The sequence below is a fragment of the Aspergillus multicolor genome (assembly GCF_047715735.1).
Source record: "Aspergillus multicolor strain CBS 133.54 unplaced genomic scaffold BDW74scaffold_1, whole genome shotgun sequence".
In the NCBI taxonomy this organism is placed as follows: domain Eukaryota; kingdom Fungi; phylum Ascomycota; class Eurotiomycetes; order Eurotiales; family Aspergillaceae; genus Aspergillus; species Aspergillus multicolor.
Window position 1 is genome coordinate 1,538,538 of NW_027395952.1, and position 17,393 is coordinate 1,555,930.

General features: G+C 52.7%; 7 protein-coding genes across 7 annotated transcripts; 6 read left to right on the forward strand and 1 right to left on the reverse strand.

Annotated features, from left to right (window-relative positions):
• Window positions 1-529: 529 nt before the first annotated feature.
• Window positions 530-3,142, forward strand: BDW74DRAFT_5408 (uncharacterized protein). The gene is made up of 3 exons (XM_073733108.1): window positions 530-873; window positions 945-1,208; window positions 1,279-3,142. The coding sequence occupies exons 1-3, from the start codon at window positions 838-840 to the stop codon at window positions 2,938-2,940; spliced, it is 1,962 nt and encodes a 653-aa protein (XP_073589798.1). The 5' UTR covers window positions 530-837; the 3' UTR covers window positions 2,941-3,142.
• A 1,134-nt stretch (window positions 3,143-4,276) lies between these two features.
• Window positions 4,277-5,983, forward strand: BDW74DRAFT_5430 (uncharacterized protein). Its single transcript, XM_073733115.1, has 3 exons — window positions 4,277-4,569; window positions 4,624-5,131; window positions 5,185-5,983. The coding sequence occupies exons 1-3, from the start codon at window positions 4,565-4,567 to the stop codon at window positions 5,881-5,883; spliced, it is 1,212 nt and encodes a 403-aa protein (XP_073589799.1). The 5' UTR covers window positions 4,277-4,564; the 3' UTR covers window positions 5,884-5,983.
• Window positions 5,984-6,120: 137 nt separating this feature from the next.
• On the forward strand, window positions 6,121-7,553 carry pre2 (proteasome core particle subunit beta 5). The gene is made up of 6 exons (XM_073722721.1): window positions 6,121-6,364; window positions 6,522-6,629; window positions 6,695-6,850; window positions 6,910-6,958; window positions 7,009-7,118; window positions 7,179-7,553. Exons 1-6 carry the CDS (start codon window positions 6,233-6,235, stop codon window positions 7,512-7,514), a joined length of 891 nt encoding a protein of 296 aa, XP_073589800.1. The 5' UTR covers window positions 6,121-6,232; the 3' UTR covers window positions 7,515-7,553.
• Window positions 7,554-7,673: 120 nt separating this feature from the next.
• Window positions 7,674-11,843, reverse strand: BDW74DRAFT_5487 (DNA-directed RNA polymerase I core subunit RPA135). The gene is made up of 3 exons (XM_073733132.1): window positions 11,135-11,843; window positions 8,639-11,078; window positions 7,674-8,588 (listed from the first exon to the last, which is right to left on the reverse strand). Exons 1-3 carry the CDS (start codon window positions 11,633-11,635, stop codon window positions 7,834-7,836), a joined length of 3,696 nt encoding a protein of 1,231 aa, XP_073589801.1. The 5' UTR covers window positions 11,636-11,843; the 3' UTR covers window positions 7,674-7,833.
• Window positions 11,844-12,979: 1,136 nt separating this feature from the next.
• On the forward strand, window positions 12,980-14,881 carry BDW74DRAFT_164721 (ADP-ribosylation factor-like protein; the record flags this gene model as incomplete). Its single annotated transcript, XM_073726302.1, has 6 exons — window positions 12,980-13,029; window positions 13,126-13,202; window positions 13,331-13,400; window positions 13,446-13,517; window positions 13,566-13,835; window positions 14,848-14,881. 6 exons carry the CDS (start codon window positions 12,980-12,982, stop codon window positions 14,879-14,881), a joined length of 573 nt encoding a protein of 190 aa, XP_073589802.1.
• A 502-nt stretch (window positions 14,882-15,383) lies between these two features.
• Window positions 15,384-15,985, forward strand: BDW74DRAFT_172531 (resistance to Congo red protein; the record flags this gene model as incomplete). Its single annotated transcript, XM_073727554.1, has 3 exons — window positions 15,384-15,409; window positions 15,508-15,618; window positions 15,676-15,985. The coding sequence occupies 3 exons, from the start codon at window positions 15,384-15,386 to the stop codon at window positions 15,983-15,985; spliced, it is 447 nt and encodes a 148-aa protein (XP_073589803.1).
• Window positions 15,986-16,636: 651 nt separating this feature from the next.
• BDW74DRAFT_5513 (uncharacterized protein) lies at window positions 16,637-17,013 on the forward strand. The gene has a single exon (XM_073733135.1). It carries the CDS (start codon window positions 16,727-16,729, stop codon window positions 16,976-16,978), a length of 252 nt encoding a protein of 83 aa, XP_073589804.1. The 5' UTR covers window positions 16,637-16,726; the 3' UTR covers window positions 16,979-17,013.
• Window positions 17,014-17,393: the final 380 nt, after the last annotated feature.

Sequence of the window (17,393 nt, forward strand, 5' to 3'; positions counted from 1 at the left end):
TGGGCCGAATGTTGGATGATCTGCACCTGACTGAGCTCATCTGCCATTTCCCGGCGGGCTAGAGGCTAGAGCGCTCGACCTCAATCCAGGGTTACGCCATTATTGCAGAGGCGGGGAAAGGAGGGGGGAACAGAGATTCGCCCCGAGACCGCGATAGAGTCAGTTGTAAAAAGCTCTCGCGAATCATAATCGACGGGACGCAAAGGCATTGGCGCGCCTTGCACAGCGGGTGGGTGAGATCCGCGGAGGAAGCTTGGTGGTCCCCGAGATGGCCATCAACCCAATCAAGTCGGTGTGGATAAAGCTTGGAGAAAGCATAGCCGGAGACTCTATGAGATGCGCGGAACATCTGAAACTCGACTGCAATGTCAGGAGGGAGTCTGAGAGGCTGGAGATGCAGGGGAACTAAACCCTCAAGGTGCCTTGCCTTATACTGAGCACAAGTCCCAGCATGAAACAGCGAGGAAGCGAGGAGACGATCTCCGACTCATGCAGCTGGAGGAAGTCGAGATGGCTGGAGAAGCTGCGGGGCTGCTCCGGCTTTTGAGTTTGGAGAGTGGACGAACTTGCGGGTGAGCTATTATGCCTGATCCTTGAGGTGTTATAAGGCACTGTGGCGCAGATAGTGCTTCAGCCACTGTGGCTGAATATCACAAATTCCGCGTCGCGTTTGCGGTCGCTCCGCTGCTCACCAACGAGTACTGCTCTGCTCAGCTACCCCGGGTGAATCCACCCTAACTCTCGAATTATCCTCTCTTCCCCCGTAGGCCATCTTTGACACAAATTGCGACTACATTGATTCTATCGGGTCGTTAGCCATTGCGCACCCTCATCACAATGGATGACCCAGCCAGTCGTGTCCCCGGGCAATTGGTATGTCTTATCAAACTCCATCATGGCGTTCATTGGGCCTTCGCTGACCAGTGCTTCGTGAAAATGACTAGCTGCCTCATATGCATCTTGTCTCGCGCAATCGCTATCCGCAGATGCATATGATGCCCACTGAGACCGTGCTCGAATACCTCCTCTCCGCGCCTAAGGTCGTCCGTGAAGCGCACCCGATGCACTGGACTTTTCTGGATGGTCCTCAAGACGGCAGTGTTATGCTCACATGGCAGCCTTTGAACCATTTGGGAACAAACTTCGCGAGTGATGGTTATGTTTGGGCCGATGCCGAGCAGGCTTTCACTTTCGAGGCTCGAGGCTACGTATGTTTCTCCATCTCGCTTTCTAATCAGAATCGTGATGGGACTAATTACTGACGTCGTCGCGAGCCAGGTTGTGGAAATGTGGTTGCACCGCAGCGGTTATCATCCCCCGAACGAGTCAGTCGCTATCCATTGTCGCCGACGATACCGACTTCTACCCACCAAAGTGCCGAACCCCGGCTTGCCTCCGCCTGACCCTTCGCTATGGATTGTACACTACTCCCGAGCTCCTCCTACGGACCACATCCCAGCAAACCGAATTCCGGTCTTACCTCAAATCCAAGGCATGCTGGCTCAGCGCCGGTTCTTGCAGTCACAGGGAATACTAGCCCGCAAGGACTTCATGTTGCATGACCGGAATAACTGGCCTGCAATCGGGCTACCTCCTCAAATGGGGGTTCAACCGGGCTACCAACAGCCGCAAGGACCGTTTCCGAATCCCATAGTTGGGCGGCAACCATTCTATCCGCAAGCCGGTCCCGGTGTGCAGCCCCCGGCTGGGGCAGTCCAGGCAAAAGCGCCGCGCGGACACCGTGCTTCATCAGCGGCAGTCAATGCAGCTACCACTGACTTTGCTTTAGAGGACGAAGACGTATCTACGGGCGATATCATGGACCTGCTTACTCCCCGGGAAGTGAGCAAGATGAGGTACCAGCAACATCATGAATGGATGGAAGAGGTTCTGGCCTCGCCGTATGCTATCAGCCAAATAACACCTGTGTCCTTGGGTCTGGGAAGGAAGGGTGAACTCGAATCGTTGACCGCAGGCTTCTTCGACGCACCTGTTGCGCCTACCAACGGAGATTCCGCAGACGCCAACGAAGCGAAGCAGGCGACCAAATTGGAGCCAGAGAAAGCCGAAGAATTTGCCGACCGCGTTGCCAAGAAGGTCGCTGATATGACTGCAGAGATTGAGAAGTTGAAGAAGCGGCACGCGCGCCGTATGGAAAAGTTCAACCGCACAGCTCAACTCAAAGACGCCGAAGCTCGGTTACGCGACGCTGCATCCGACCCAGCAGACACCGGCTCCGAGATCTGGAGACTGGAAGGCCGAATCGAGATCCCTACGGATGAGGACAATGTGCCGCTTGCGCCGATCGAGCACAAGGCCAAATACAAGGTTGACGACATAGTCCGGGAAGTAGAGAACTCATGGCAAAAACAGATTGTCCCGGAGCCGAAAGTCTCATGTATTGAGAAGGGTGGCCTGCTAGAGAAGATTGAACCAGACCAGAAGACAACGGATGTCGACGTGGATATGGACCATGCGGACAGTCACCTGCTCGATCAATTCACTACTCAAGGCACCGCCGGACAATCGCACACGACTAATACCCCAGGCGCTCCTGGCCAACAGCCAACAGCGGGTGTCCCGCAACAGGATCAATCTCTGGCTGGGCTAGATATCGATATGGACCTCGGCAATATCCCGCAGACAGGCAACGCGTCAGGCGAGACTGGTGACTGGGTCATGGTCAACGATAAAAAGGACGACACCCCGGGCAGCGGTCTTCAGGGCTTGACGCCAGGAAACACGGGTGCAGACGGCGGTCTTGATGGGACGAACTTTGACTTCACCAACATGGACAGCGCGGGCGATGCGCTTGCTGCGTATACCGAGCAGAACGACGGTTTGGATCTCCCCGACCTAGAGAACTCTGCCTTTGGAGATGCTTTCCATGCATCGGATAATGAAAACACCCACCACCATGACGCGGATGATATGTCTTGAGCTTGTTATATTGCTATAATGTTTTATTAGTACAACGGTGTTGGTTTGGCCAATTCTCGGCGCTGATTTTGTCTTTTCCCCGTGCCATGCTGTCTTTTGCATAGAGCAAGCAGGCTGTGTAAATCTTACTTATATTTAGATATTCTATTTCCTTCATACCCATGGATATGACTCTATCTTCAATGTGGCTTGGACAGCACCGGCAGTTACACAGTCTCAGTCTGCCCTCCGTACCAGGTTCACAGCCTCATGGTGATATAGCAACAACCTGGAAATAGCGCCACCCTTTACCCTAGGCAGCTGAACTAACCCCAGGCAGTCTTGGTGTATGCCTCAGCTGAGTATATCATTCATGGAAACTGATAGTAGTCTCCTATATGTATGACCACCAAAACTGAGCCCCTGGCTAATTTTATCGATGACCTGTGGCTGGGTTTGGCTATCACCAGGCGAGATCATCTGCCAGCCAGGACTACCCCGGTCAACTGATCTTGGGTTCTGGTATATGAACGCTTACTTAGAGGCTCATCCTGCTCATAGATTGATCCATACTCGAGAGATATCCTTATCTATACACATCTTTGACTCCCATCAAACACAGTCCGCATACTAGATCAAATCAGCCAAAATGTGCTTCAACAACGACAAAGATGACCACGACTACGAAACGCGAACCGTCCGTTTCACCAAATACCGTTCCTATCCCATCAGTCCAAGGATCCCCTTCCCACCGCGCTCTCGTCCACGATGTCCTTCGCCTCCACCACCTCACCACCATAACAGTACAACCATCATCCGGTACTCCCCTCACCACTCTCACTCCCCCAGCCCCCCACAATCGCCGCGAGACTCCTACACCACCATAACAAGGCGACACTTCCATCGACGGGAGATCGTATACCCCGTCTTCCCACGCGATCACCATCGCAGAGACTGGGACTACGTTCCGGCGCCTCGGTACATCGAGTACATTGAGCCTGGCAGGCGGCGAAGGAACGTCGAGTATATACCCATCCCCTAAACGAACAAAATAGGGATATACACCCATGGAGTATACACTGCAAGGCAGGGATTGGTCGGCTTCACACTACCTGTACGTTCACCGGCACCACCGGCTGGCCGCTGCAGCCCGGGCGATCTATATCGTTCCCAAAGCGGCGATGGATCACCCGCGCCAGCCCTACTGGACAATCGCGATCGGATACACTTGCCATCATCCAACTGGACGCCATATTTCATCCCAGCGGATCCGCTCGAGAACCACGAAATCACTTCGCGCTTACTCCTATCATGTGCGCTCAGCGCAGAATGACCTCAGGATCTACTGCTCGTTTCGTGACGTCATGAGGTATGCTGTCGAACTGGGGATAGAGAAGTGATGATTGATGAACGGTGGGGGGCGTTCATGCAGTTATAATCTGCTTGGCCTGCCATGAGGTAGCTAGTTGGTTTTTTGAGCTTAAAGCTACTATACTATATTGTCTTGAGTTTCATTTTTGACAACCCTAAATCGTGCCAATTCAAGAAGGCGCATCCCAGCATTAAGTTTTACTTGGATATATATCAGTTCCCTCACCTTACCATCTTATGAATTAAGAAGTCGCTTCAAGACGATATAGCCGCCATGATGTATGCCTGATGGGTTACCATTGTCGCTGCATTTACTAACAGACTTGACTATAGGAATCGAACCCTCTCCGGCAGGAGAAGAAACTCCACCAACACTGGCCGCCATCGGTTCGGTATCGGCACTTTTCGAGGCCTCCAGCAGCCTCAACTAAGCAAGAAGATGAATCGAGTGATTAAGAGCGAGAATGCAGCGATCTCCGCCCACGAGTCCGCCGCCAGACAGCGCATGTCGATCGCAGCGCAAATCTCCGAATGGGGCGAAACAACCGAAGACGATGCTATCTCGGACATTTCGGACAAGCTGGGCGTGCTGATGGCGGAGATGGGCGAGCAGGAGGATGCTTACGCGCAGCATCTGGAGGATTATCGAACCGTCTTGAAGCATATTCGCGACACTGAGAGCTCTGTCCAGCCCACCCGCGATCAGCGAGCCAAGATTTCCGATGAGATTCAGAAACTTAAACTCAAGGAGCCTAATAGCCACAAGATTGAGACCTTGGAGCAGGAGCTCGTTAGAGCGGAGGCGCAGAATCTTGTTGCTGAGGCGCAGTTGACCAACGTGGTAAGTGGATTTTGCTCTCAACTCATGTTCACACGCTAAGGGGATGGTGATAGACCAGGCAGAGATTCAAGGAGGCTTACTGCGTCCATCTTGCCGCTGTGATTGAGCGAGGAGAGAAGCAGGTTCTCCTTGCCCGACATGCACGTCGCCTGCTCAATTGTCTCGACGATACTTCAGTGATCCCTGGAGACGAGCCAAAAGCGTATGAAGGGGGCGAAGAGGCCAAGCAGATCGTCGAAGACGCTGAGCGAGAGCTGCACTCCTGGGAGAGTGACTATGAGCCCGTGGAAACTAGAGCCGACCATGGAGCAGGAGCTGTTCCGACAACCACGTCGCAGCCATCGTCTAGCGATGGCCGCGGGCACCGTGCATCTGAATCCCAGGTGACGGAGTCCTACCAAGGCGAGCCGGAATATGGTCATGCGAGGACTGAATCAACTTCCGACGCATATTCCCATATATCCGCTAATGATGCGGCATCTGTAACGAGGATTCATAGCATATCACCTGCAACCCCGAGGATGGATACTGATGCCTCAGAGCAGAGGACTCCTGCAGCGGCTCATGAGGGAGGCTCCAGTATGGAGAACGGAAGGAACGACGGAGATAAGAAACAAAAGACCCTCGCGCCCCATGATACTCAGGGTATCATGACAACCGGCTCAGACACCGACTTGCCTATACGCACTAAGAAGTCAGATATCGCGACTCCGCTTGACGCTCAAACGCAGCGAGTTGCAGTCCCTATCTGAGGGACGTAGTCGGAGTCTCAGTATGTACTTAGTCCTTATATGTATTTACGTCCACACGATGTCCATAGTTTGTTTGAATTCGAATCAAGCTGTATATCAAGGGCGCAAAGTATGAATGCATGCCAGTAAAGTAGAAATCTATGTTCATGCCTGAGGTATGAGGCTGCCCCACGTGACCCAGGCTCCAAGGTGACGACGCGGGCGGCGGCCCATCTGAGCTCCAGCGTCAGAAGCTCAGCTTGGAGCTCTATCTTCGTCCGCATCTCTCGTCTTCCATCCCCTTTCTCATCCCCTCGTTATTCTATAATCGTGTCACAAAGGATATCGTCTCCGCAGCCAGTCCTACACCATGGATCAATTAGTCCGCCAATACACCAAGTCGCCGCACCAGAACGAGTTCTACTCGGAGCAAGAACAGCATGACCTGACAGAGAGCCTCTCTCCGCTCTCTCTGAAATTCGCCCTTCCTCCGGTTGCAAACGTAAGCTTTATCATGAACTCTAGCCTTTGCTGCGCAGACTGGATTGCACCTGTTGGATCCTATGGTCGCAGACCTCCGGACCTAACGCCGCGGAGCCTGGCTACTCAAGCCAACTATTGATAATGAGAGAATTAACTAACGACTTCATCATATTCAGCAATCCGCCTTCCTCCGTGCATTGACCGATGACCACTCGAACCCCAACTGCCCCATCAAGCTCGCCCACGGAACGACAACGCTCGCTTTCCGATTCCAGGGTGGAATTGTACGTCGCCATTCAACCATTCGAACGAATCTATTCCGGTTCATCCCACTGACAGTCTGTAACAGATTGTCTGCACAGATTCCCGAGCTACGGCCGGAAACTGGATCGCCAGTCAGACGGTTAAGAAGGTCATTCCGGTCTCGCGGTTGAGCCGTGCGGAGGATAAGCCGGGCAGCGCGCCTGTTCCTGGTCTTCTGGGAACTATGGCTGGTGGTGCCGCAGTATGTTTCCATCTTTGTCGTGTTTTGACGGAAATCGTTGTGCTGATATTTGTGGCTAGGACTGTCAATACTGGCTTAGATACCTGAGCCAACAATGCACACTACACGGTGAGTTCGGTCGTGCCTAGACCGCTGTTCGGGATGCTAATTCAATCCAGAAATCCGCCACAAACGCCGTATCACAGTTGCCGCCGCCTCAAAGATCCTGGCTAACCTTACCTACGCCTACAAGGGATACGGTCTGAGCATGGGAACAATGTTGGCAGGTGTACGTGCATACTTGCCAAATCTCGACCCGCTTGAAAGTTGGCTAACGTGCTGCAAATAGGTGACGCCGCAAGAAGGACCCGCTCTGTACTACATCGACTCCGACGGAACCCGCATGCCCGGAAACCTGTTCTGTGTTGGATCCGGTCAGACCTTCGCCTACGGTGTGCTCGACGCCAACTACCGCTACGACCTGACTGAGGAGGAGGCTCTCGAGCTCGGACGGAGAAGTATTCTCGCTGCCATGCACCGTGATGCCTACTCTGGTGGTTTCATTAACCTTTACCATGTGAAGGAAGAGGGATGGGTCCACCACGGCTTCGATGATATGAACCCCATATTTTGGAAGACGAAGCTGGAGAAGGGCGAGTTCTCGAATGTTACGTCGACGCTGTAGAGGTTTATTAGATAGGACGGGGCTTGTCTTATATCAGATGTTTCTTTAGGCAATAAATGAATTCGACGCACGTATGTATCATCTGTCATACACCTGATACTATCCCCCATAGCGGGCACTCCAATGTAACGTGAGAAAATAATGCTATTGCCAACAATACAAACAGACTCACTCCCAAAGAACTCAATGAATACAAAAGATATCATAAACTCTAGCCAAGCAATGCCACAGCAAAACAAGACTAGACATGAAAGCTCGCTCCCCCTCTATGTATAACATCAACATGCTTTTTGTACTCCTCACCAGTATAGAGAGAGAATTAATTATCAACCCGGAACTTCATGCGGATACCCATCGCCGCAAGCTCCACATCCAGATACCTCAGCACACCAGGAACAGCAACAACAGTGACATTGTCACCGCCAACAAACCTCTTGCCCTCTCCGTCTTCCCAAACAACAGCACGCGAGTCATCATACACAGCCTCCCTCGCGCACCGCCTACACCGCACAATACCCGCGTTCCCACCGAGAGCCGCCGAACCAGACGAGCTCTTCGCCGCCAGTCTCGCCTTGCTAGACCCCGCACTCGACACAGCAACCTGCGTACTGAGGAACGAGCCACAGTCGCGACAGATCCACGCGCGCTGGCTATCCGAGCAGTTCATGAGTCGGTCCTGCAGGATATACGCGGCTCCGTGCGCAATCAGCGAGTCGCGCTCCATCTCTCCAACACGGATACCACCTCCCTTGGCACGACCCTTGACGGGTTGTCCGGTGAGGTTGTTGACGGGGCCGGTGGTCCGGACCTGGAACTTGTCGTTCACCATGTGGCGCAGACGCTGGTAGTGCACAACGCCGATGAAGATGTCGGCGGCGAACTCCTTGCCTGTGATTCCGGAGTACAGGGGCTCGTTGCCGTAGTAGTTGTATCCGGCGCGGCGAAGCTGCTCGCCGAAGTAGTCTGTTGCGGTGTGTTCTTCGGAGAATTGGAAGGGGGTGCAGTCTTGTGGGTGGCCGTGTAGGGAGCCGGCTTTTCCGGCCATGGATTCGATCATTTGGGCGATTGTCATACCTTTGCCTTATTAGTTTCTTCTTCGGAATGGAAGGGGACAGGAAACTTACGTGATGGGAAAGCGTGAGGGTTGATGATCAGATCAGGCTGGATGCCGCTCTCGGAGAAGGGCATGTCGACAGCAGGCCAGAGCTGCGAGCAGACACCCTTCTGACCGTGACGAGAGGAGAACTTGTCACCGATGATGGGCTTTCGCGGGATACGGTACTTGACGCTGATGGACTGCGCAGGCTCGTTACCGTTTTCGGAACCCATTATGCGGATGCTGTCGACGAAGGCGCTTTCGCTGTCCTTGTACTTCACGAACTGCGTGATTCCGTCGACGTTGATGTACGAGTCGGAGCTTGCGTCGTAGCGGACGGTGTGGTAGGCGGCGACGATGCTGCCCTCCTTGATTTCAGCGCCAATGTGAGGAAGACCATCTTCGTCGAGGGTGGCGCGCCATTCAGCGCGGATCTCAGCGCCTGGTGCGAAACCGAAGAGTTTCTGAACGGCCTGCTTGGACTTTGTGCGGCGAGAGTCCTTCTCGTCAAGGGAGTGGACCTTTGTCTTGTAGACGGTTCCGTATCCGAAGCCGCGCTCGTGAGAGGATTTGTTGATGATCATAGCGTCGTCCATGTCGTAACCGGTGTATGAGATGATGGCAACGACGGCGTTGGTTCCGTTGGGGAAGTTGTCCAGACCGTAGGCGTTGTAGAGCGGTGGTCGCACGATGGGCGTTTGACCGGTCTGTAATCGGTAGAGCTTGTTGTCTGTTCGGTAGTCGATTGCTGTACCTGGTGTTCCCATGGTCTGCTTGCTCATTTGGCACTGGTACATGTTACGGGGAGATTGGTTGTAGTCGGAGAAGGGAGTCATGTTGGCGACGATGGAGAGGATGTTTGTAGGGGTGAATTCGATGTGAGTTGAAAGGCCTTGGACCAGGTCTGAAGGCAAGCAGGCAATCTCCATGAAGGGCTGCTCGAAGGGACCGACGTAGTCGAGCTTGTCGAGCGGGAGGTACTTGACTTCTCGGTACATTCGGGCGGCCTGAGAGAACATGTAGACACCGGGGTATTGGCCGCCGGTAGAGTTGGGGACGTAGCCAATCTCCAGGTCAAGGGGGACGTTGTTGGTTCCAGAGACCTTCCAGTGTCTGAGAGTGCTAGCAACCACACGGGCTTGCTTTGGTGAGCAGTATCCGATGATCCTGCCGTCCAGTTGAACACTGACGCTCTCGTCCAGCGAGACAGAGGACTCGTTGCGAACACCAAGTTGGACAAGAAGTTTGGGGATGTGGGATACCTCGGTATCTCTCGTGGCAACGAGACACTTGTGAGCAAGATGGTTTAGCAGACCGCAGGGCGAACCATCAGGCGTGTGCACAGGGCAGAGGAAACCCCAACTCTCAGGAAGCAGCTTACGGACCGTAGTCGTCTTGAGCTGTGCGAAGAAACTACCTCTGTGAATCATGCGGAAATGACTGATGAATCGGTAGAAGTTGATCTTTTCCGCCATGACAGTGTAACCAGACGTTTGCTGCAAATCGAGACCAGTAGGACTGACGAGGTTACCGGTCGAGAGGAAATACTCCATAGCACCTCCAATGTTCTCATTCGACCTCCTAACCACTTTGCTCAAGAAATCCCTCTCGAAAGCAGGGTCTGTGAATCTGGCCCCGTGGTTGCGGTTGGACCAATCTCTGAGAATAGGCGCGAAAGACCTCACCCACTCGTCGAGCCTTTCCTTCAGCAACATACCGTACAGAAATCCTCCAAGCAGAATTTCCTGGTTCGAGACAGCATCGGGGTTGTCAGGGGCGCAATCACCGGCGACGACGGCGTAGAGCTTTCGGATCATAAACATGAGCATCTTAAACTTGTCGTAATCCTGTGTCTCTGTAACATTCTGGTTGCCCAAGTGAGGCAGGACAACTTTGCGGAGGAATTCCGTACCGGCCTCCTCGTTCGAAATATCTGCCGGGACACCGAGAACGGGCTTGAACTTCTCTCCGATAAATGCTCGGCACTCTGATCGGCTGTGCAATTTGTATGCCTTGTATGTTCGCAGCAGCAGTTCCACTCGGTCTGTCACGAAAGTGTTCTTGATTCCTTCAGAAGAGGCACCACCAACGATCGCCTCGAAGATTTCGCGGTCGTTCGTCTCCACCAAAGCCTTGAGAATCATCACCACCGGAACGATGAACTCATTCTTCCGCCATGAGAATCGGAATGTCACGTTTCCGTCATTGAGGTAGTGTAGAACGTTCGTTTGCGAGGTCTGGTCCGGTCGTACTGATCGTATTTGCATACCAAACTTTGTGTATGCGTGACCACGGTTCGTGAAGGTGTTACGGACAATGGCCATAGGGTAGTTTCTTCGTCCGACAATCAACATACGGATCAGCTTTTCGTTACCGTTGACGATAAAGTAACCGCCCAATTCTTCTGATTCCTCCTTGTGCTGGACCAGCTCCGCCGGCGTCGCCTTCTCCAGGTAGCACTTGTTGGTCTATATAAAGTCAGATCAAGCCCCACGCAGCAATCTCGCATTGTCCTGCCACTCACCCTTAACATGATAGGGACTTGACCCAATTCTCTAACCGACTCCGCCCAATCTCCGTTGTTGACTCGGTACTCGATCTTCGCGCGGAGCTTTCCACGATATGTCGCATGCCGTTCTCTGCACTCGGATGGGTAGATATTACGGTTGCGAGCAGTGTACTTGTTGGTCGCGGGAATGGCCGGCTTCTCGAGGAAGACTTCCTTGATGCGGACATGGAGCTTGTTCCGCTTCGGCGCCCTTCGGCCCTCCGCCAGACGCTGCTGCTTCTGCTCGGCGGTTTCGGTAACTTCATCGAGGAAAGTTCGGGTGCCAATATCCTTCAGACCGGCCTCGAGGATTCCGCCGCTCTCGAAGAGTGCATTGAAAGAGTCGACATGGGGCTTGATGGATGCGGCGAGGGAGGGGTATGCGGTCTTATCCTCGGGAGGGTTTCGGAAGAGCTTCTCTCGCTTCAGGACATCGTAGTTGACAGACCAATTGGTGTCTGTCGCGGCGGGTGCCATCGTGATTTCTGCGGACGCCTTCCCGGCTTTTGACTAATGTACGGTTTGCATGCAATCGTAGAGCAATTTTTGTTGTATGAACCGAAATTTAACGTGGCCAGTCAAGTACCAGCCACAGATCAGTAGTAGGAGGAGTCGCGCAAGAAGATTAGAAGGAAAGCGACCCGCGATCAAAGCACGAGTGCCGGCTTGGATCTAAACTCTGCTCAAAGTCCGATGGGGAAATTTTTTGAAGTGGAACTGCCGGACAGATATCATCACGTGCTGATAGGCGTTGCGTTTCTGCCTTAGTACGAGCTTCAGGCAGCAAGGCCGCAGCAGTGGCTCATCGTCGCAACCAGACTCGAATGAGCCTTGCCTTGTTGCTCGTTCTTATAGATAAGTGGCGTCATTAACGTCTCTATCGAGCGGCGTAGATGGGCCAGACCCAGGTATATTATTCACGACCACGACCCTCAAGCCCACTTGCGCGAAATACTCTCAAACTGCTCTTCTGCATCGTCTATGTAGAGTCCAGTGAGTGCAACGGCCCATCCCAGCCCCAGCCTCCCACGATCCTGGTTCCCTCAACTCGCTAGTCGACTAACTCGAGCTATCAAATGCTAGGCATCGCCTTAGTGCCAAACGACGGGTGACGGAATTCATCACAGACCGTCCGAACGGGGCCGTGGCACACCTAACTTGAAGTGACAGGGACCGGAAGAGGAGCTAGACTAGTTGACTGACTGGGACTGGGACCGGGACTGGGACTGGACTGGACTACTACTACGGCTAGCGATCCATCCCCTCACGGTCATGCGTGCACATAGTTCGGAGTAGAACAGTTTCACCGCAAGTACTCCGTTCTGGGGAAGCCCATATTCCTTTTTTTTCTCGTGCTCAACATTTTCCGCATTAAGAGCAGGGAAACAGTTGGCACGAAGGTCGGGGTATTGATTGCCGCTGGTCTTTGGCGCTCAGGGTCTTGGGGCCTATTCTCAGTCCTTCCAGCAGTGTCTATCTAGCGTTGACTCGTTGACTGTCGCGGCGCTTCAAGAGTTCAGCGCCGCTCTTCTACCTTTTCGCGGGTCTATTAATTATCGCCCTGTCGCCTTGACTACGCTCGCACCTCATCAGCTTTTCCGCCGGTGTAGCAGCAGTCAGCGAGCCCTTTTTCCCGCAACTCATTCTGCTTCATCCCCCCCCCCCCCCACCTTCACTGTCCGGAATTCTGGTCTCGATATATCCCGCCCACACCTGGTTGGAACGAGCTGCGCCTCTCAGCTTGTCCTCCACCGTCTGTCCGTTTTTTCTTCCGTCCTTCTGGTCCCTATCCAAACGTCAAGATCCGCGACTTGCTGCAACATGGCGGGTATTTTTCGGACGATCTATGACTGGCTCTTAAGGATGTTCTGGTAAGTGGGCCGCCGTTCCAATACGAGAGAGCCCCCAAGCCCGTCCCCGCAGTATCCAGAGTTCGGTTGGCTGAGACGAGAGGTATGCAACTGCAGGGCGACGGAGATGGATGTCACCATGATCGGCCTCCAAAATGCTGGAAAGTCGTCGCTGCTGCGCGTTCTGGCGGTATGTTTTGCCTTCCCACCGAAGTTGTCGACCGCATCGCTAACGTCCATGGATCATATAGGGAGGAGAATTCACTGTAGAGTAAGTTCTCTCGTAAAGCGCCTCGAGGCTTCGTGCCTTGACTAAGTTGAGTCGTTAGCTCTATCCCAACCATCGGCTTTAACACCAAGCGGGTGCAGAAGGGACATGTGACTCTCAAGTGGTTTGTGCTCCTGCTTCTTTCTCATGACATCTCTAATTCTTTCAGCTGGGATCTTGGTGGGCAGCCGCGATTCCGACCCATGTGGGAGCGATATTGCCGCGGAGTGAATGCGATCGTGTAAGAATTGGACATGAAGCTCGTTGATGGCCGTGCTAATCTTGACAGTTATATCGTGGATGCCGCGGACAAGGCGGCCTTGCCTGTGGCAACTGAAGAATTGCACGACCTGATGAACAAGTCCACCTTGGATGGAATCCCTCTATTGGTCCTGGGAAACAAATCCGACCTGCCCAATAAGTTGTCTGTCGACGACTTGATCGATCAGATGAACCTCAAATCGATCACGCGGCGCGAGGTGAGCTGCTATGGCATCAGTGCAAAGGAAGAGACGAATCTCGACGCGGTCTTGCATTGGCTGATTGCGCGAGCGAGCCGGTAAGAAGCTAATGCGTCAGTTCAATCTGACGAAGGTCGAGCAAGCCTGCTCCTTCCGGCTTCGACTTGACCTGTGAACGCCCTGATGCCTTGAACGCCCCGTGATGATGTAGATATTCAACATTGTGGCCCATAGCCAACACTATGATGATGTTGACGAAATGATCGCATTTCTAGCTGTCTTGAAAACTTTCCATTTGTGTCAGTACCCATTCACCCTATCCCGTACGCTATTTCATATGTCAGTTGGCCTCTCAATTTGTAATTCCCGGAAGATGCGCTGCAAGCAAGCCGTGTTTGTATTTAAGCCAGTCATTTAGGCCAATATTTCAACTTATAAGGCGACCTCGATAGTGTGATGAGAAATGCCCACGAGAGCAATAGATCGCCAGGCATTCATAAAAGGCACGATAGACGATAGATAGCGACACGATAAATATAATGAACACATCAAGAGCTTCGGATGCCAAACCCCAGAAAAAAGGGAGACGCGACCTATTTAGTTAACTCCGTGAGCTCTAAGAGGCGGCCAGCTCATCAGACACACAGACCAAGTATGCGTTGGCAGTGCAGCAGCTAATCATCTTCAGCTTTGGCTCTCCCGTTGACCAACCCCGCCTACTTTACCCTGAAGGGACCACTGGCGACCCCCAGGGCTCAAATTAGAATTGGAGGCATGGTTGTTCATATACCCCAGACTTGAAGCTCTGCTAGATGATTGGGTCCAGTTGTTTTGATAGATGGATCGCTGGGTCAGGGGTGGCGTATACCGAGGTAGTTGGCTGGGCAGTCCAGGCTACATTTCAATTCTACGTCTCCGGTATCCCCGGCAATATTTGGATTATGACCATGGTCTATTGCACGAGGTTAGAGGTGGAGCTTTGGGGCAGAGCAGTAATCTGTTTGTCATTATTATTGCCTGGTGGTATCCAGTAGGGCTGACATGAAATGGATTCAATCATGAGATGATGACCTAGTCGAGCGGATGACGAAGTCGCTGCAAGAACTACAGTAGGAGTAGTAGTATGAAGAACAGCGCTCTATGAGACTGCAGCGTACCTGAAGGCATAGCCCCCAGTTCCACACCAGCAACCCAAGACATCAAGCTAGGACAAGACCAAAAAATCCATCATCATGGCATCAGCTTTCCCATATAATAATTCGCCCCCATCCACGGTTCCGGCTCGTGTGCGGATTCGTAAACAGCCAAGCCCCTTTCAGTTTCGCCATCGCCCATCACGCTGCTGGAGTGTTCGCTGACTGCTCAGCCACAGCCGCCCAGCCCTGTCGGTTTTTGGCTGCTGCCTTACCCGCCCTTAAGATCTCCTTCCCCTGCACAACTTCACTTTGCCATCCAATTTATTCTTCGTCTATCGAGTCGCATCTTCGCGAAAACCGTTCGTTTACTCTCGCCTTTCGGCCCTTGCGTCCTTTCGTGACACCGAAACCGTATTATCTTACTACTACCTACACCAACTCGCCCGTGCACTCCTTGATCGACGTCATATCCATTCCATATTCGGATTCGAGTTCAGAGGTCCCTCGACCATGGGTGTTTTGGTAGCGCGAGACTGGTGAGTACTTCTATGGATTGGAGCGACTTGAGCTGCATGAGACTTGTCAAGACCAGTCTACTTTGCGGCATGAGCAGAACTGACTGATTATCTTCTAGTTGGCGAGACGCCTATGGCCGCGTCCGTTGCGATAGATGGCATGAATGGGGCCGCTGGGTCGCATTTGGTGTTATTGTTGGAGTTGCGCTGATTGCTTTCTTCGCCTTATCGTACGCTCGACCTTACTCAAATTTATTGTGAATTGCTAGCTAACAGAGTCGTCGCAGATGCTTTAACGCCCGACGGCGCCGCAGCCGCGGCCTCCGCCCTTACGCTGGAACAGCCTGGATGGCTCCTCCCCCTCCTTACCACCCGCAGTCGCATCAAGACCCGTACAACCAGCCGCCGCCACCTCCACAATATTCGCAGTCGCCCGGATATGCGCAGTCTCCAGGTCCCCACGGATACTTTGGAGGTCAGCAGTCAGGCATCGAGCTGCAACAGCCACCGAACGCGCACCATTATGGCGGCGAGCGAGTGTACCAGGCACCCCCCGGACCACCTCCTCCCGGGGTTCAGCAAAATGGGAAGCCTTAGCGCGCTGAAGAAGGATTGAAGAGGAGTGTCCTTTGAGGAAACGAAATACCACCACGATTACTTGATTTTATACTTAATATCCGACATGGGCGTTTGACATACTTTGGGATGCGCTTTGATGGCATTGGGACTGCACATAGCAGTTATGGGACATGGCTTATTACCACTTATGTAGCTTTTTGCTAGTAATATTTTTATCTCCTTTTTGTGTGAGGACAGTGGCATCTTTCTATAGGTATCTTAGGGTTGTGCACTATCTTTCTGCAGGACAAGGCGAGTCAATTGTATATAAATCAGTGGATCCTCTGCAATAAGACCCGCCCACGTCAAGCCGCTTCCGGGTCAGATTTAATCAGAAACCTGCCCAGTAGCGTCTCCTGTCTAAGCGGATGGCGGAAGTTTATGAAGAATTCATCAGGAAGTCAACCACTTGTATACTCCTAACTTTGTATATAGACGCTATGATGCTCAGGAACTACTATCTGGGTGTGACATGCGCCGGCCCAGCAGGGGTTCAACTTTACAAAGACCATGGCCTAGGACTTGAAACAACTGCTTAGCGAGCTGAAGACTCGAAACTATTCAGCTCTGCTGGTAACCACCAAAAATTCAACCGTTGATCGACAGGAGATATAACCGTGCATCCTCCCCGTTGACCCTCGGGTTCCTGAGCAGTCGGTAATACACAATACTGATGGAGAAGCTTTGTATGCGCCCTCACGCAACGAGCGCTGTAACAGTATGAAACACGAAAGTTCTCCTGCCACGGGCGCTTATTGGGACGCACAGGAGGAATGCTCGCTCCATCGCCGATCGTTGATCCCTATCTTATTCCTACCCGTTCTCCGCATACCCTTGACTCTGACTTTGACTTTTGCGCTTCAAGCCTCTTCTGGCTTTTTGTCTTCTTCTTCGCTCATCCCTCTTTGTATCCCTCGTTTTCTATCCCCAACTTCGTCGCTCTTCTTCATTATTGCTTTGAAACCTCCTTGAGACGCCCGGCCATGCCCCTGGAGGCTTTGCCCTGACCCTCACCTACCGAGTCTCGACACCCGCCACCTTTCAGCCGAGTCGCTTCCTCCTCGGACGGTTGGTCGATTTCGATATTTTTTTCGAGGGATAACTCTGGATATATACTCTCGCTTCGAACTGAATGTACATGAAGACACCTATTGTATGGGATATCACGCTCTTTGAACGCTTCACAGCCGTTGCGCAGATCGCACCGAAGTCGCTCGAGGCCATTTGCGATACTACTACACCCGCATAACTTGGTACGACAGGCAGCGCAATTACCGCCATTCTTCGACCATATATTTACCTCGGCGAACAGTTTCTCAAGTCGATTGTCGGATACATGTTATCTATATTGTGATTATATCTGCGCTTCTTGTATCCGACGATCATT

Excerpts from the sequence above, each read along its gene's own strand:
- BDW74DRAFT_5408 (XM_073733108.1), top strand. The coding sequence starts at position 838 with ATGGATGACCCAGCCAGTCGTGTCCCCGGGCAATTG. Across the intron at positions 874-944 it reads GTCGTGTCCCCGGGCAATTG|CTGCCTCATATGCATCTTGT; the intron begins GTATGTCTTATC and ends GAAAATGACTAG. Across the intron at positions 1,209-1,278 it reads CTTTCGAGGCTCGAGGCTAC|GTTGTGGAAATGTGGTTGCA; the intron begins GTATGTTTCTCC and ends GTCGCGAGCCAG.
- BDW74DRAFT_5430 (XM_073733115.1), top strand. Across the intron at positions 5,132-5,184 it reads AGGCGCAGTTGACCAACGTG|ACCAGGCAGAGATTCAAGGA; the intron begins GTAAGTGGATTT and ends GGATGGTGATAG.
- pre2 (XM_073722721.1), top strand. The coding sequence starts at position 6,233 with ATGGATCAATTAGTCCGCCAATACACCAAGTCGCCGCACCAGAACGAG. Across the intron at positions 6,630-6,694 it reads TCCGATTCCAGGGTGGAATT|ATTGTCTGCACAGATTCCCG; the intron begins GTACGTCGCCAT and ends AGTCTGTAACAG. Across the intron at positions 7,119-7,178 it reads TGGGAACAATGTTGGCAGGT|GTGACGCCGCAAGAAGGACC; the intron begins GTACGTGCATAC and ends TGCTGCAAATAG.
- BDW74DRAFT_5487 (XM_073733132.1), bottom strand. The coding sequence starts at position 11,635 with ATGGCACCCGCCGCGACAGACACCAATTGGTCTGTCAACTACGATGTC. Across the intron at positions 11,079-11,134 it reads AAGTCCCTATCATGTTAAGG|ACCAACAAGTGCTACCTGGA; the intron begins GTGAGTGGCAGG and ends GACTTTATATAG. Across the intron at positions 8,589-8,638 it reads CCCTCACGCTTTCCCATCAC|GTATGACAATCGCCCAAATG; the intron begins GTAAGTTTCCTG and ends AATAAGGCAAAG.
- BDW74DRAFT_5513 (XM_073733135.1), top strand. The coding sequence starts at position 16,727 with ATGAAACACGAAAGTTCTCCTGCCACGGGCGCTTATTGGGACGCACAG.